General features: G+C 35.1%; 1 protein-coding gene across 1 annotated transcript in view; it reads right to left on the minus strand.

Moving 5' to 3' along the window:
* TTC21A (tetratricopeptide repeat domain 21A) overlaps positions 1 to 16,942 on the minus strand; it is a 61,068-nt gene extending 44,126 nt beyond the window's left edge. The window contains exons 1-8 of the mRNA XM_026718477.2: positions 16,916 to 16,942; positions 13,380 to 13,509; positions 12,082 to 12,195; positions 10,520 to 10,686; positions 7,443 to 7,565; positions 5,719 to 5,876; positions 3,934 to 4,018; positions 205 to 303 (exon numbers count right to left, since the gene is read on the minus strand). Of these exons, the coding sequence (XP_026574262.1) occupies positions 205 to 303; positions 3,934 to 4,018; positions 5,719 to 5,876; positions 7,443 to 7,565; positions 10,520 to 10,686; positions 12,082 to 12,195; positions 13,380 to 13,509; positions 16,916 to 16,942 (903 nt within the window). The remainder of the gene's footprint in view (positions 1 to 204; positions 304 to 3,933; positions 4,019 to 5,718; positions 5,877 to 7,442; positions 7,566 to 10,519; positions 10,687 to 12,081; positions 12,196 to 13,379; positions 13,510 to 16,915) is intronic.
* Positions 16,943 to 17,037: the final 95 nt, after the last annotated feature.

The raw sequence follows: 17,037 nt of genomic DNA on the forward strand, positions 1-17,037 counted from the left end.
GCGCACACACACACACACAGTATATAAATAGAAACAAGGATTATGAGAGATTTTTTTAAAGAACATATCTAATACACAAAGTAGCTGTAACTCAGACTTTTCTTTGCATCATTATTATCTTGATTTGAAACAAGATGAGAAACAGAAACAAATTAAATTTAGGAAAATAGGCAAAACTAAATATTAAGATTAATAGGGTTTTACCAGTCTAGTGATCACCAGCATTTTTTGAAAGTGAAATTCTGGTCTTTGAGGCTCTTTCGTGTCCAAAGCAACAATATATTCTCTAAGCAGATGTAATGCCTACATTCAAAATATCAATATTATTTTATGATCAGGCACAGGTGATTTGTTACACTGAATCACATAAGAACACTCTCATGAGCAAGGTCACTAACCACCTATAAAATTGTAACCTTTAACTATTTATTTAATTTAATTATATTTATATCTCTTCTAAAATCTTAAGATAATATGCTCTCCTCCAGTTTAATCACATGCATAGATCTGAGAGATAGATTCATCATGAGTGATCATTATTAGTTTCAAATCATTTTGTGAGTTTCCAGGGCTGTGTAGACTTGAACATCAGATTAATCCAATTTCCCAACACTAAGCCCTAAATATTATACTATGGTCACATTCACATGTTTCTTTCTATGGAGCAGAAATTTGTTTTTATTAATGAAATTAATAATACCAAAGGATACATTCTATGTACATACATTCTATGAGAGGTCTATGACAATTCACCACAGGACAACTTGCCACAGCCAATTTGCCATGGGACAACTTGCTGCGGGACAAGAGCTACACTAATATCAAAGAAATGGTGGAATAGAATTGTATTTTATCTTAATTAAATTGAATTGTTAAATTGTCGTGCAGCAAGTAGTCCTATGGCGAATTGGCTCTGGTGAGTTAGCTGTGGTGAATTGACCATGGTGAGTTGGCCATAGCAAATTGGCTGTGGCAAGTTGTCCCATTCCAACTTTCTTTTTTTAAAAATAAATTTTATTGATTTTACAATTAAAACAAACCAACAACACATACATAAATGAAAGAGAGAAAAAGAAGGGAGAAGAAAATAGAAAGAAAAAAATAGAAAACAAATAAAAACATTCTCATCTTCAACAGTTTGTAAGACCTCTTTTTTATCCTTATTTTATGCCATATACACACACCTAATCCTTACATATATGTGTATCACTACTATGGAGTTATCCTATCCTCTTTTGCCTTTTAGTGTGAAGTCTATCTTTGGTCTCTCCATTTGTACCAGCAGTTCCAGCTGTTGTAGTATATTGAAGTGTCTTTATTTTTTAATGCCAAAGTTAATTTGTCCATTTCTGCACAACTTGAAATTTTTTAAATGATCATCTCCTCTGATGGAACATGAGGCTGCTTCCAACATTGTGCAAAAGCCAATCTGGCCACTGTCAAAATGTGTATTATTATATATTTCACTTTTTTTATATTTGTTTATCAAAGATCCCTAACAGAAAGGACTCTGGTTTGAATTCGATCTGTTCTCTTGTCATTTCTTCTAGCCAATTTCTAATTTTCTGCCAATATTTTTGAGCTTCTGTACAGGACCACCACATATGGAAAAAAGTTCCCTCATTTTTTTTGCATTTCCAGCAATTCGGACTCATATTCGGGTGCATCTTCGCTAATCTCGAAGGAGGAAGGTGCCATCTATAAAACATTTTATAGGCGTTTTCTTTGTATGCTACTGATTTTGTAATTTTGTTATTTCTACCCCAGACCTTTTCCCATTCTGTTATGGTGATGCTACGTCTTATATTCCTACTCCAGGCTATCATGTTCCCTTTTACAATTTCTTCTTCTAATTCTACTTCTAATAAATAATTATAAAATTTTGTTATATTTTTTTTTGCCTGATCCTAATAAAATTTTATCTAATTGCTGGAGTTTATTGTTAATTCCAAATTCTTTCTTGCCCTGTTTATATCTACTTTGAATTTGAAGATATGCCCACTGATCAATTTTTAGTCCCCGCTCTTGAAGTTCTTGCTGCAATTTCAAATTTCCTTGTGTATCCAATAGATCCTTATATTTAATCATTTTAGTGATATCTAGATTATTTGGGTGAATCATCACCTCCATTGTTGAAATCCAAATTGGTATTTTTAAATAGTGTTTTTTCTGTATTTTCTTCCAATTAGTTAATAATGAGTCTTTGATTAGGTGTCTGTGAAAATATTTCTGGCTAGTTTTCCCTACATCCCATAAAAAAGCATGCCACCCCCATTGCAAGTCATGGCCTTCTAAAAATAATATTCTCTTGTTCGTTAAATTCACCCATTCCTTCAACCATACTAAAGAGGCTGCACTATAACACAACTCCCAATTTGGAAGTGCCAGCCCTCCCCTGCTCTTCATATCCTGCATTGCCTTTAAATTTATTCTAGGTTTTTTCCCTTGCCAGATAAATTTTACAGTTATTTTATTAAGTTCTTCAAAAAAAAATTTGTGTATTTTGATTGGGATCGTCTGAGATATATATAGGAATTTTGGAAGAATGTTCATTTTAATAGCAGCAATCCTGCCTAATAATGAAAGTTGCAGCTTGCCCCATGTTTCTAAATCCTTCTTTACCTGTTGCATCAATTTATCATAATTATTTTCCTTAAGTGTCTTACAATGTGCTGTCAACCATATTCCTAAGTATTTAACTTTCTTTATCACTTGTATTCCCATAACTTCTTCTAGTTCTATTTTCTGTTTTTCTGTTAAATTTTTAGTCATTAATTTTGTTTTCTTCCTATTAATTTTAAGTCCTGCTACTGCTCCAAATTGTTCTAATTCATTCATCAATTTTTTTCCTCTTTCTATTGGTTCCTCAATGAAAAAAAATCATATCATCTGCAAACGCTTGCAACTTATATTCTTCTTTCTTAACCTTTAATTCTTTTATGTCTGGGTTCTGTCTAATTTGCATTAGTAATGCTTCTAATGATAATATGAAGAGCAGGGGTGAGAGTAGGCAGCCCTGTCTGACTCCTTTTTCTATTTTTATTGGGTGGGTATATTCTCTGTTTATTATAATATTAGCCTGTTGTGTTTCATAAATGGTTGTTATAATATTTTCAAATTTGGTGCCTAAATTCATATTATAAATTTTTTGGATTAAAAATTGCCAATTTAAATTATCGAAGGCTTTCTCTGCATCTAAAAACATAAGTGCAATTTGTTTTTCGGGGTGGGCTTCGTAAAATTCTAAGACATCTAGTACTATTCTTAAGTTGTTCCTGATTTGTCTGGTAGGGAGAAATCCATTTTGATCTTCATATATATGCTCATTTAACATTCTTTTTAGTCTACTTGCTAAAATAGAAGTGAATATTTTGTAATCAGTATTTAACAGTGAAATCGGCCTATAATTATGTGTATATCGGGGATCCGAATCCTCCTTCGGGATCAGCGAAATCAATGCCCCCCTCCATGAGTCCGGCATCCTGGCTGCCAATAAGACGTCATTAAAAACTTCCACCATAAGAGGTCCTATTTGTTCTGCTATTGCCTTATACAGCTCCCCTGGAATCCCATCTGGTCCTGGGGATTTATTGTTTTTCTGGTTCTCTATTGCTGATTTCAATTCAAACCAAGTAATGTCTTTGTTTAATAATTTTTCCATTTCTTCCCCAATTGCTTTATCCTTCACTTCATCTAAACAGTTTCTTATTCTATCTTTGTTAACTTCTTCCTTTTTATATAACTCTAACATTTTATATAATTCCAACATTCTGAGTTATACCACAAACTCTTTATGACAGGTTTCTATCTAGATAGTAAAGTATATACCCAAGTTGTTAACAGTGCAAAATATGGCATACTTCACAGTGGGTAAAGACTATAATGCTGATTGAACTAAAGGAACTATGAAATCATTACTAATATAATACTCACCATGCTTTTATTGCCAGTGACAGCAAGATGATTTATCACCATGTATTGGAGTCCATCTATATCATTTGGCTCTTTGCTTAAGATTCTAAAACAAGAATTGTTTCCAGGGAATGAGAAAGCAATACCAGATAGAGTATTAATATTAAAAGAGATTAATTCTAGTTATAAGTGACAGGTTGATACATGGTCATACTTTAGTGAAGGATGGCTAAGAAAATAAATTAGAAAGGGATTGCATCGTTTAAAAATATATAGGGCAAATTCCATAGTTTTGGGAAACTATAGAAATTTCTATTTTCAAAAAACAAAGAAAAAGCATCTACTGAATCTATATAACATGGCCAGAAGGGTTTTTTTTAGTTACCCTAGAAACAAATTCATATTTGAGACATGCCTCATGCCTTCTTCTTGGGTGGTAGTTTGTGCCTTTCCCCTCAAATATTACATTTGCAACAATGTTTATTTATATTAAATGTAAATCCTACTGGGGGGGGGGGCGTTTACATAAACATTGTAACTAATGTTGTTAACAATGTTACAGAGGACAAATTTCCATCCAAGAAAAGAAGGGGAATAAGTGCTGTTAGGGGATCATCCGGTGTATCTATATTAATCTATTCTAATTTTATCTGGTTAAAAATTATGCTGGAATAGGCTATTAGTTTATTGATTACTTTTTGCAAAGCTAAATAGAGCGGATAGAGCTTCAGATAACTGGGCAAAATGGTTCTTCAAATTATCAAGAAGCATAAAACCTAACAATTTTTAAAATAAAAACAGTGACTTATAGAATGGTTAACTAGTGCTATGTTTGTGCCCGTATGTGCTCCAAAGCACAGAAAAGTTAGCTCCATTGGATTAATTAAAAGATGGGAATCTAACTGTGCTCTAAGTTGAAAAATTATGAAACTGTCTTTCTGCATAGGCAATTTAGCAAGAATCTTTAGAACATCCCATCTAACACCATTAAATATCATACAATTATAACAGAGACAGGAGTAGCAATAGAAGCCAAACAACAGAATCTTATCAGTGTCTATTGATTAGACTAAGGCAGCTTCTGGGGACTTTTTCAGTATGATAAAGGTTAGGAATCTGTCCACCAATTACTTGGGTTGGCAATATATAAAGCAACAATGTATGTTTGTATCTTTAAGACAAAATCACTGTATTGATTTATAACATATTCCGATTGGTTGATTATATTACAAATTACCATAAGAGGGAGGTAGAGATCATAGCTTGCTCTCTCTGACATTCTGTCTCTCTGACATCTGTTGCTATCTAAGGTTATCTGTTGTATTTATGCTGTGCTTATATTTTGATATTTTTGTTTACTGTAAATGACAAAGGCAACCGGTAAGAAGACTTTGTAATTGGATATTCTTTGGACTGCAAAACGTATATGACCTGGACCATTTATTGGACTGTGCTATTTCTTAAAGTAAACTTTAACTCAATTTAGTGTATCTGTGTGTGGCTGAATAATTATTCATAACTACTCTCATAAACATTTCCATGTGCATATCCTTGTTAAAGGTTATTCTGTACATATCATAACAAACATAAATGATAGCAAAGTGGAATATCTGCCTTTTAGAGATACTATTCCACTAGGAACCAATTTGAAGATTTAAAAGCAGAAAAGCATTATTGAAGCAGTGTTACATATTCTTTACAAGTATAGGGCAGATAGAGGAAAGCGACTTCATGAAGCAGCCCAAACATTTTAAAATTGAAGGAATTTCCTTCAACCTTCTCTTTTTTTTGGCAATAAACTCCTACCGTTTACTTTCTTCCACACTTTGCTCCCAGTCTTGCATTGCTAAATGTAGTTTCATCTTAGTTACAAGGGCTGGCACGAAGAAAGGAAAAGTGACCACTAACTGGCTAATTATTTCCAGAGCCCCTGAATAATTCTGATGCACCATGAAATACTTGGCCTACAAATACAGAAAAATCAGGTGAAGTAACGGGAAGGGGAAAAGTGCATTTGTAAAAGACATTTAAGTATCTTTGTGTTGTTGTCCTAACCTTCTATATTTGATAATAAATTTGTCTAAATTCAATATAGATTTGGCATTTGATTGGAAGCTGCCCAGTTGGTTCCAAGATGGGCAGCTGTATAAATGTTTTAAATAAATAGCAATACTTAGATTTATATACTGTTTCACAGTGCTTTTACAGCCCTTTCTAAGTGGTTCACAAGAATCAGCCTATTGTCCCCAACAATCTGGGTTCTCATTTTACCAACCTTGGAAGGATGGAAGGCTGAGTCAACCTTGAGCCCCATCAGAATTTAACTCCTGGCAATTTGAGCAGTAAGCCTGCAATACTGCATTCTAGCCACTCAGTTACATAAATAAATTCATGTTTATATACTTATAAAATAATTTGTGTCATTGCAGTATGATTATTTCAGTAAGTACTATTTCTTGAAAACAAACAAAATATGAATTTCGTATGCATTAAGGTATTACTTAGGATCTCAGCAATATAATTTAGTGGGCCTGAACAATATGTGACTGGCCAAGCAGCATTGTATGACTCATCAATGGTTTTTAAGAAGTACCGGTAGTAAATTTAGAACTGCTCCCCTACTGCTGATTTCCACCACTCTGCTGGCTGCTCAACAGCTTACATTCGGCATTGTTACCAACTTCTGCCTAGCCCAGTTTCTTGGGAAGGACTCAGTAGATAAAAATGCCAAATTCAGTCTAAACATCTTGGCTGACTGTGTTACTAACCATAATAAAAGGAAGAATAGAAAAGAGATATGACAAGACAAAGTGTTACATGGCCATTACATTAAAAAAATTAAGGGGCATACTAAAAAGACCTGATAATGGCTAAGAGCAGGAAAGTTGAAGAAAGAGACTGAGGGACTCATTTTGGTTGCACAAGAACAAGTGGATATAAAGCCAGAATTGAGAAGAGAGCCCCCACATCCAAACCACTGAGCTGGTCCAGAAGAATACAGTTGTCAGTGGTATTAAAATCTGCTGAGAGATCAAGCACAAGAATGGATGTGTCACTCATATCCCAGTTCCGTCTTTGTGACAAGGATGACCACGGCTGTCTCAGTACCAAATTCTGGCCTAAAACCTGACTGAAACAGATCTTGGTAATCTTTTTCCTCCAGGATTTTCATCAGCTGTAAGCTGACCACTTTCTCAAAAACTTTCCCCAGAAAGTGAATGTTGAAGACTGATTGGTATTCATTGAAAACTGTTGGGTTTGATAGTAATTTGAGAAGGGAGAGTACCAGTGTCTCTTTCAAGGCAAGAGGAAGTACTCCTTCAGAGACGCCAACACTATGGCCTGGGCATAATCATGAATCACATTCCTAGTTGCTTTTATGATTCAGAAGGGACCTGGATCCAGTAATATTAACTTAGCTGTTCAGCTTTTTAAGGTCAACCAAAATATGTAGCCTATATGAGACTTTTCAACTGACAATTCTAAGCCTTGTCATTATACACCCCTAATAACTTGAAGTAATAACCTACCTTTCCCATCATCCCAAATATATCTGTATTGTCTTGGATTCCTTCCTCCAGATATTTAATAGATTTCTTAACAGAATGTTGTTTATCAGATGTAACATAGATCCATCCTTTCAAAACCTGCCCCTGCAGCAATTTAAAAAAGTGATGAATTTCTAAGACAATTTAATGAAGATTAAATATTTCATTAATTAACATTTCATGTGCAACGAAACATACTATACATTCCATGTTTATTTACTATGTGTTACTTATAAAAATTGAGAAAGGAGTTCAACAAGGCTGTATACTGTTGCCCTTCTATTTAACTTATATGCAGAGCACATCATGAGAAAGGCAAGGCTAGATGAATCACAAGTTGGAATTAAGATTGCCGGGAGAAATAGCAACAACTCCAGATATGCAGATGGCACTCTAATGGCAGAAAGTGAAGAGGAATTAAAGAGCCTCTTGAGTGCAAAAGTTGGCTTGAAACTCAACATTAAGAAAACTAAGATAATGGCATCCGGCCCTCGCATTTCCTAGCAAATAGATGGGGAAGAAATGGAGGTAGATTTTATTTTCCTGGGCACAAAGATCACTGCAGATATGGACTACAGCCAAGAAATTAAAAGACGCTTGCTCCTGGGGAGGAAAACTATGGCAAATCTAGACAGCATACCAAAAGCAGAGACATCACCCTGCCAACAAAAGTGCATATAGTCAAGGCTATGGTTTTTCAAGTTGCAATGTATGGCTGTGAAAGTTGGATCATAAGGAAGGCTGGGCATCAAAGAATTGAGGCCTTTGAACTATGGTGCTGGAGAAGACGCCTGCAAGTCCCTTGGACTGCAAAGCAATCAAACCATTCAGTCCTAAAGGAGATCAACTCTGATGGCTCTTTAGAAGGCTAGATCTTGAAGATGAAACTCAAATACTTTGGTCACCTAATGAGAAGGACTCACTGGAGAAGAGTCTAATGCTGGGAACGATTGAGGGCAAAAGAAGGGGATGGCAGAAAATGAAGTGGCTGAATGGAGTCACTGAAGCAGTTGGTGTGAGCTTAAATGGACTCCAGGGGATGGTAGATAGGAAGGCCTGAAGGAACGTTGTCCATGCGTCGGACATGACTTCACAACTAACAACAACGATGTATAAAAAAGCAAATAATAGAAATATTATTACAGCACTAAAAGATGAAAATGTTTTATTTTACACATATGTGTAAAATGTTCTACTTATTTCAACTCCCTTAATATATGACTGGTGAAGAGGGGACATGTATGTCCCTCAAACATATATATCAAAGTATTAAGGCATGCATCATAATGCCATTCCCACTAACATGCAGATTTTGACTATCTTGGAGATACTGTTGTATTTAACCAAGAAAAAAATAGCATTCTTCTGCCACATTCCTAGAGATGCATTCTCTTTATGATTCCCAATACTAAAACAAGAGGGAAAATGTATCTCTGTACATATGATATACTGAGCCACAAACAATCCAACTGCAGTACAGTTCTGCCTGTTTTGTGAATCTAGCCTTTGAAATTAGTTTTGGTTCAGTGAGTTCTGCAATTCAATAAATTATAGTTCAATTAAGCACAGATAAATATGTCATGCTAGCACAGCACAGCACAGATTAGAACTTTGTATCCTTGAAGTTCAGGTTTCTGATGTATGTATGTATGTATGTATGTATGTATATGTATGTGTATATGTATGTGTGTGTGTGTGTGTGTGTGTATATTCACTCACGGGTACAGGTATGCAGGTTTAAGATACTCTTACTCTTAATCTTACACGGGATACGAAAGTACTTAATACTTAATCTTACTTAATCTTACACAAAGCCGAAAGCACCAGGCTGAGGATCGCGAGTGGGACCTTGCCGAAACGTCACCAAGATACTCTTAATCTTACACAGGAAAAGACCCAAACACACCTAGACCTATATACCTGTACCCGTGAAAATCTATGAAAATAGACACACACACACACACACACACACACACACACACACACACACACACACGTTTTCTTATGTTTTCGTGGGTATTTATATGTATGGTATTAAGTTTCTCCAGGTATTTTCCCATGTCTTAATATTTGTGCTTTTATTATAGCGACGTTTTGGCAGAATCTCATCTGCCATCCTCAGGCTTGTGTATTGGGTTTTTTTTTAATCTTGTGTGTTAGGCTTAGCAGCCGTTTTTTGTTTGAATTTGGTGCTGGCTTTCTGCTTTATTTAAATGGTTTTTTCCTCATCCTGATTGGCTAGGAGTCTAGGTCTGTTTTTATTGGTCTTCAAGTTGCTGTGTTCTTGATTGGTTGGCAACATTGTGTTTTGTGCATTGGGGTTTCTTAGTGCAGCTTGGTTTCTTGTGAATGGCCGGTAATTATTTACTAGGAAGCTAGGTTTTATTTGGATAGCACTATACAGAAGCCTGATGATGGCAGATGAGATTCTGCCGAAACGTTGCTATGACTTTAAAAGCACAACTATAATGATGTGGGAAAATACCCAAACAAAGCTGAATACCATACATATAAGTATTTTCTGTGGTATTTTCCATTCAGCTAAGCCGTACCTAGAGCTTCCATCCACCTATCACTTGTGCTTTCTTTCGTTCCAAGACACTAATTTATGAATCTACAAAACTTCCTGGATTTGGCCAGTATTTCCAATATCCAGTGGGAACAAAGGTTGTAAGAAGTGAATAGTCAAGACTTCTGGACTAGCTAGCTCAAGACTTTCATCAAGGCTAAAAACTCAGAGATTTGTGTCAATATTCCATAGCTCAGAAGTAAATCCTGGAGAAGTATTCAAAATCTGTATAGAAAGTATACGCCAGGAGCAAAGATCAAAGGTAAAGGAGCACTTTCCACAAATTTTTTAATAACAAAAGGCACCAAATAAGGATGTCCATTCTCTCCCTTCCATCTACAGAAGACTAACTGCCCAATTATTGCCTTGGAAGGTCTGATATTATATCTTATGGGTTTACATTTTACAAAATATTAAAAATAATTAAAACCCATTTTAAATACATTTCAGAGTTCAGGTCTGTGAAACTTCCTGCTCTAATCCATTGTACCTCTTTTGCTCCATTAGATACTTTCAACATTTTGTCAATATACTCCTTTGCTTTATCATTCTTATTCATTAGCCACAAAAACATCCCTGCATAATACAGTGCATTGCTTCCAGCAGTTTTCCGTGCTTCCTTCAACTTGGATTCTAAGTCCAAAAGAGCAGACGAATCTGAAAATAAACAGGACAGATGAAAATTATTTTTGTTTTCCACTTGTTTTATTTTCATATATTAAGTAATTCAAAAAGAAGCCCCTAGGATATTTTTTGCTAAGTAAAAATGGCAGCCTAGAACCCACTGAAAATGAAAAAGACCTTATGCTAGTCAACTATCTCAAAATGATGAAGAAAACCTTTACTAATCAATATTTTTTTCAAAATAAACTTTTCAAAATTAATTTGTGTAAACCTTGCATACTCCTCAAAGGATCATCAATTATGTTTAGTTTTATATATTATATGTACTCAGTCAAGTAAATTCAGATGAGCACTGTCCACATAGCAGTATTCCATGCTATAAATACCAAATCCTAATGGTTGTTAAAAACTGAGGCAGTTATGATATTGCAATTAACATGCTCGAATATTTGTGGATATGGTATATTCTGAGAAGAGAAGCTAACATTATTTGACATTTCATAATTGTAAGTCTCTCTCTCAAAAACAAATAACTATGCAGCATATATATTCCAGGAAACAAAATCATTCTGAACATTATTGCTTTCCTTTCCTTCAATTTTATTTAAAATTTAAAATATTGGAAAAATATGAAAGGTCAGGTATGATAGGAAGCTTGGATGGCATCAAACTAAGTATCTGCAGTATATTGATGCCCATAGATGCCACCCTTGAGACACAGGCAATTGAGTGTAGGTTAGAAGTAAATAGTATCACAGGTATTAACATGGTTTCTCAATAGAAGTTTTGCTTTAAGTGAATGACTCCATCTCATTCTGGATTACTGTTGTCCAGTTGCTCCTGATTGTGACTGTGGGTATTGTTTCATTAGGATTGTCTTTCAATAACATCTTCTTTGAGTTTCTATAAATTCATTCTTATATCATTAGTGACAATATCTAGTTATTTTCTTCTCTTGGCCACCTTTTCTCTTGCCTTTGATTTATATCAAGTCATTGTACAAATAATTGATTTTAGGATATTTTTGGTAATATTCTTGCACTAATTTTTCTTTATATTTTCCTTCACTTTTTGACATAAATATATTTTCCTTTATGTTTGTAATGTTCTTCAATAATTCTTCGATTTGATCTTTATCTTCTATTTCTTTGTGTTTGTTATTTAAAAATAACTGCTTCTCTCATCTTATTCTTCTCTTGAAACTCAATTACTATTGGCCAAGTTTTCCTCAGTCTTTCTGGCCTCTCTAATTGTAGCTATTTTCCCTCTGCATAGTTTAGCATTGTAATAGAGGGATCAAAATGGAATAAAAGAAAGAAAGGAGTCTTTCCCACCAAGTTTTCATCTGACTGACTGCAAGATTGCAAGACAGCTCCTGAAAATATGCTATAGCTTTCATTTTAAGCAATTTGTGGAATAATAACGCACCAATGTTTTCACATCTTTTGTGAGCATAAATGAGACCTAGAAGGCAGCATAAGGAAACATCACCATGTCGTTTCTGGGCATTCTCAAGCAGTGAGATGCCTTCTTGGATTCGGCCTGAAAAGATGCAAAACAATGACTTTAGTTTTTAGTAGATTTCACATGAAAACTATCATAAACGTAGTTACTTTGGAGGGCAAAGATAAACCTATAGCCAGTACAATTCATGGTTGGAAACTAATTGAGAGAAGCAACCTGGAACTAAGGAGAAATTGTCTGACAGTGAGAACAAAACCAGTGGAATGGCTTGCCTCCAGAAGCTGTGGGTGCACTGGAGGCTTTTAAGAAGAGACTGGATAGCGACTTGTCTGAAATGGTATAGTATAGGGTCTTGAGCAGGGGTTGGGTGCTAGAAGACCTCCAAGGTCCCTTCCAACTCTATTATTCTTTAAAGTCTATCAACATAATTATGTTGGAGAACAAAGCTAATCCTGTAGCCTATAAAATTCATGCAAATAGGGGCTTAATTTTTATGCCTCAAACCGCAAACCCCCAAAACTTTAACCTTAGACTGTCTACTATTGACCTCACCCCTTTCCTAAGAGGACTGTAGGGGGTGTGCATAAGCGCACCAATGTGCCTACCGTCCCTGTCCTATTGTTTTTTTTATTTTTCTTATATGTACCCATTTCATGTATTCATAACTATGTATATACTTATACCTATTATCTTGTAAGCGATTGACAAATCAAAATAAATAAATTAAATAAATAAATAAATAAATAAAATAAAAATAAATGACCTAATATTGTTTTCCAATCCTTGGTATTGTATATTTTGTTTTTGTTGTTTTTCACATTATTTATTAATGTATAGATCTGATACATTTATTTTGCTAATTTGGCTTTTGGGGAATTTGGTGTACTTTTAATATATTAATTACAGTTTATTCTTATTGCTTTAAGACATTTCAGTATCATTTGATTTCATGTTATCTTTTAAACTACTTACTTGCTCAAGATTAATTTTGAATTGCTGAGTTGTCCTATCAAGAGATTTTTGTTCTAGCTTTTCAATTTTCAGTTTTAGTTCAGAGATCTCTTGGTTCTTTACAATAAATAATTTGCATAGTATGACAGATTGTGAATGTAAATTAATTATCATTTCTAAACTGCGCAAAGTTTTCAACACTCCTTCCACATTTATTCCTTCCAACTCCTGTTTCAGAAACATTAACTGTAAACCTACAGTGTTTAGGCAGTACAACAAATTTATTTTAAATAATCATTTTTACTAATTACCCAGAAGCAAAGTTCCAAGGCCCTTGAAAAATAGCAGCACTGGATCATGAGCGTGTTTGGACAATTCGGTGTTCGTTGCTTGAATAACATGGTTGAAGTATTTTTCCTGAGCATAGTATAGAATTCTAGCCTTGAGATAAAAAAAAAGTGTTGAAAACTTATTTTGATTCTGTTCACTACATTAAGAAAAATATATATGAAAGCAGAAAGATTTGGATCCACTATCTAACTTGGCATTTAAAAGAAATCCTCACTACAGACTTCAACGGATAATTAGAACTGCAGAAAAAAACAATTGCTACCAATTTGTCTTCCATTGAGGAACTGTATACTGCATAAGTCAAAAAGAGGGCTGTGAAAATATCTACAGACCCCTCACATCCTGGAAAAAAATTGTTTCAACTTCTGCCCTCAAAACTACCCAAGGCACTGCACACCAGAACTAGACATAAGGATAGTTTTTTCCCGAATGCCATCACTCTGCTGAACAACTAATTTCCACAACATTGTCAAACTATTTACTAGGCCTGTATTACCATTATTTTTCTCATCCTTCCTATTACCTATCTCCTCCCACTTATGACTATAACCTTGTTGCTTGTATCTCTATGATTTATATTATTTTATTTCCTAGTATGATTTGATTGCTTATTTAGTAACCTATGACTATCACTGTTGTATCTTTTGATTCTTGATGAATGTATTTTTTCCTTCTTTTTATGTACACTGAGAGCATATGCACCAAAGACATATTCTTTGTGTGTCCAATCACACTTGGCCAATAAAGAATTCTATTCTATTCACTACATCTACCAAGGAGTAACGGTATAAACTGTTCCATAAACCAATGTTGCTAGATATTTATGTTTGTCATCAAAAGTAACAGATAATAATTTCTACATACCAGCAGCAAGTATCATGCTGGTCAAAAATGTCATTGATCCACTATATCAGGGGTGGGCAAACTACGGCCCGGGGGCCACATCCGGCCCGTTGGCCTTTTTAATCCGGCCCGCTGAAGATTGGTACAGAATTAAGGTTTGATGTGAATGATTGCATTCATTTTATTTTGACCTGTAATAACAGGCATTTTGACACCAGGTGGCGGCCCGTCTGTCAAATTTTAAAAGTCAATGAGGCCCTCGAGCCAAAAAGATTGCCCACCCCTGCGCTATATGCTTTTACTTGGAAATTTGAGCTGACTATAAAACTAAGGTATGATAAAACATGTTTCAAGTTGAGCTTGACTCTTCGTAACTTCATGGGTATCTCATAGAAACATAGAAAACTGATGGCAAAAAAAACTGATGGTTTGTGGAGCAGCAAAGGAGCGTGGCATGCCAGAAACTGGGCTGCAAACAAGGGAAGCCCATTTTGTGCAGACAGTGCATGAAATCACAGCCCCTCGAACTGTGGGACCTTTGGTCCCTAGTGCCAAAAGGTTGGGGGCCACTGCATTAATTCATTAAGTGACTTCCCTTTGAATTTTTTGCTTTCCCTTTAATGTATTATTAATTTTTATTATTATTTATTTATTTTTGTCAGATGTTAGATGTGTTTATTCCAAACATATTTAAACTCAGTTTAAATTGAAACTTAATTAAAAACACGACAAGAATTACAAGAACGAGGATTTATAATTGATCAGTGGGTGTACCTTCAAATTCATAGTAAATACAAACAAGACATTAAAGAATTTGGAATCTACAATAAATTACAGACTCTAGACAAAATTCTATTAGGACCAAGTAAAAAAATATATCTAAATTTTACAAATATTTATTAGAAACAGAACTGGAACAAGAAATTGTCAAGGGAAATATGATTGCGTGGAGCAGAAATGTGAGTCGGAGCATTACCCTAGCAGAATGGGAAAAGGTCTGGAACAGGAACATTAAGATCACGAAATCAGCAGCTTATAAAGAAAACTTATATAAAATGTTTTATAGATGGCACCTGCCTCCTTCGAGATTGGCCAAGATGCACCCCAACACGAGCCCCAAGTGTTGGAAATGTCAAAACATAGAAGGTACCTTCTTCCACATGTGGTGGTCATGCAAGGAAACCCAGAAGTATTGGCAAAAATTAGGCACTGGCTAGAGGAAATAACCATGGAACAGATTGAGTACAAACCGAGTCCTTCCTTCTAGGAATTTTTGATAAACGAATATCCAAAAAATCAAAGTATATTACAATCCATATCTTAACCGGCCAGACTGGCATTTGCCCAGTGCTGGAAACTATCTTCTATCCCCACTGAACTTATGGTCATTCAGAAAATTTTACAATGTGCAGAAATGGACAATCTAACCCAAGCATTAAAAAATAAAGAATCTTCAATTTATTCTAGCAATTGGAATCCTTTGTATATTTGGCTTAATCAAAGATAGTTCACCGCTAAGAAGACTAAGGCCGACGATAGCTTTGAAGAAGAAAAGACCTTACTGACAGTCACAAAATATGGTTTTATTATAATTGTCTTTCCTACCTTTGTTTTCCCCACTTTTCCCCCTTCTCTTCCCTTTCCCTCTTTCCTCTCTCAAACTTTCCTTTCTTTCCCTCTTGGCTTACGCCAAGACTGGTGCGTCTCTTTGTTGTATATAATTTATAGCTGTGTTGTTGTCTTTTTTTTAAAAAAGTAAAATTAATAAAGTTTATTTAAAAAAATAAAAAAAATAAATTGAAACTTAAACTCAAATCGCCATAAGGCTTTTAGGGCAACATTTGAAAGTTGGTTCTTATTTCTTTCTTTTTGTGTTTTTTTAAAAAATCTGGGATTTCTTGGTGGTCCTCCATATAAATATTAATCCTATCTTACCTTATTAAATTTTTGAGATCAGCCAAAATTATCCAGGTCATACTACTTGCAGTAATTAAAAATCCAATTCTAGGATTTCATAGTTAGAATATTATGTAACACAATAACCAAATAATTTTTTCTTCAAGCTAAGTATGTCCTGGTACTTGACTTACAACCACAATTAAGCTCAAAATTTGTTATGTTTGCGAGACAGTTAAGTGAGTTTTGCCTTTTTACAATCTTTCCTGCCACGGTTAAGTTAGTGACCCAGTTAAATGAATCTTCCCCATTGACTTTGCTTGTCAGATTGCAAAACAAAATCCCAATTTTGATCACTTGGCCATGGGGAAGCTTCAAGGGTCATATGTATGAAAAATGGTCATAAGTCATTTTTTTTCACTGCCATTGTAATTTAACCACTTAAATGGTTGTAATTCAAGGGTTATCTGTACACCCAGGACATACTTTGGATTGGAAACAAAAACACAAGTGTTTTCTTTTAAGCATATGTTTCTATGCCTCAGTTAATTTGTGTGGACTTCGATTCCTAGAATTCCCCTGTCAGCATCCTTTCTTTCCACACTTCTTGAAATCGCTGAGGTGGAGAAGCATTGCCCTTAAGGCATATTATGAACCCATCTCTCGGTTAATACGCACAGCGTTCCCAGCCGTATTTCAATAGACATATTTTTATATTAGAAACACGTGTATTTTGGGAGCGCGTGGAGGAGACTACCATGGACTGGGGGTCCGCGACGGCCATCGCGCTCTCTGTAAGCCGCCCCGAGCGACCTAACCGACAAAGCGCGCGCCACAAACAGATCCCGCCCTCGCCCCGAGACGAACGTCTTCAGCAGC

This window comes from Pseudonaja textilis, chromosome Z, assembly GCF_049901715.1.
Source record: "Pseudonaja textilis isolate UNSWEBS1 chromosome Z, rPseTex1.2, whole genome shotgun sequence".
In the NCBI taxonomy this organism is placed as follows: Eukaryota; Metazoa; Chordata; class Lepidosauria; order Squamata; family Elapidae; genus Pseudonaja; species Pseudonaja textilis.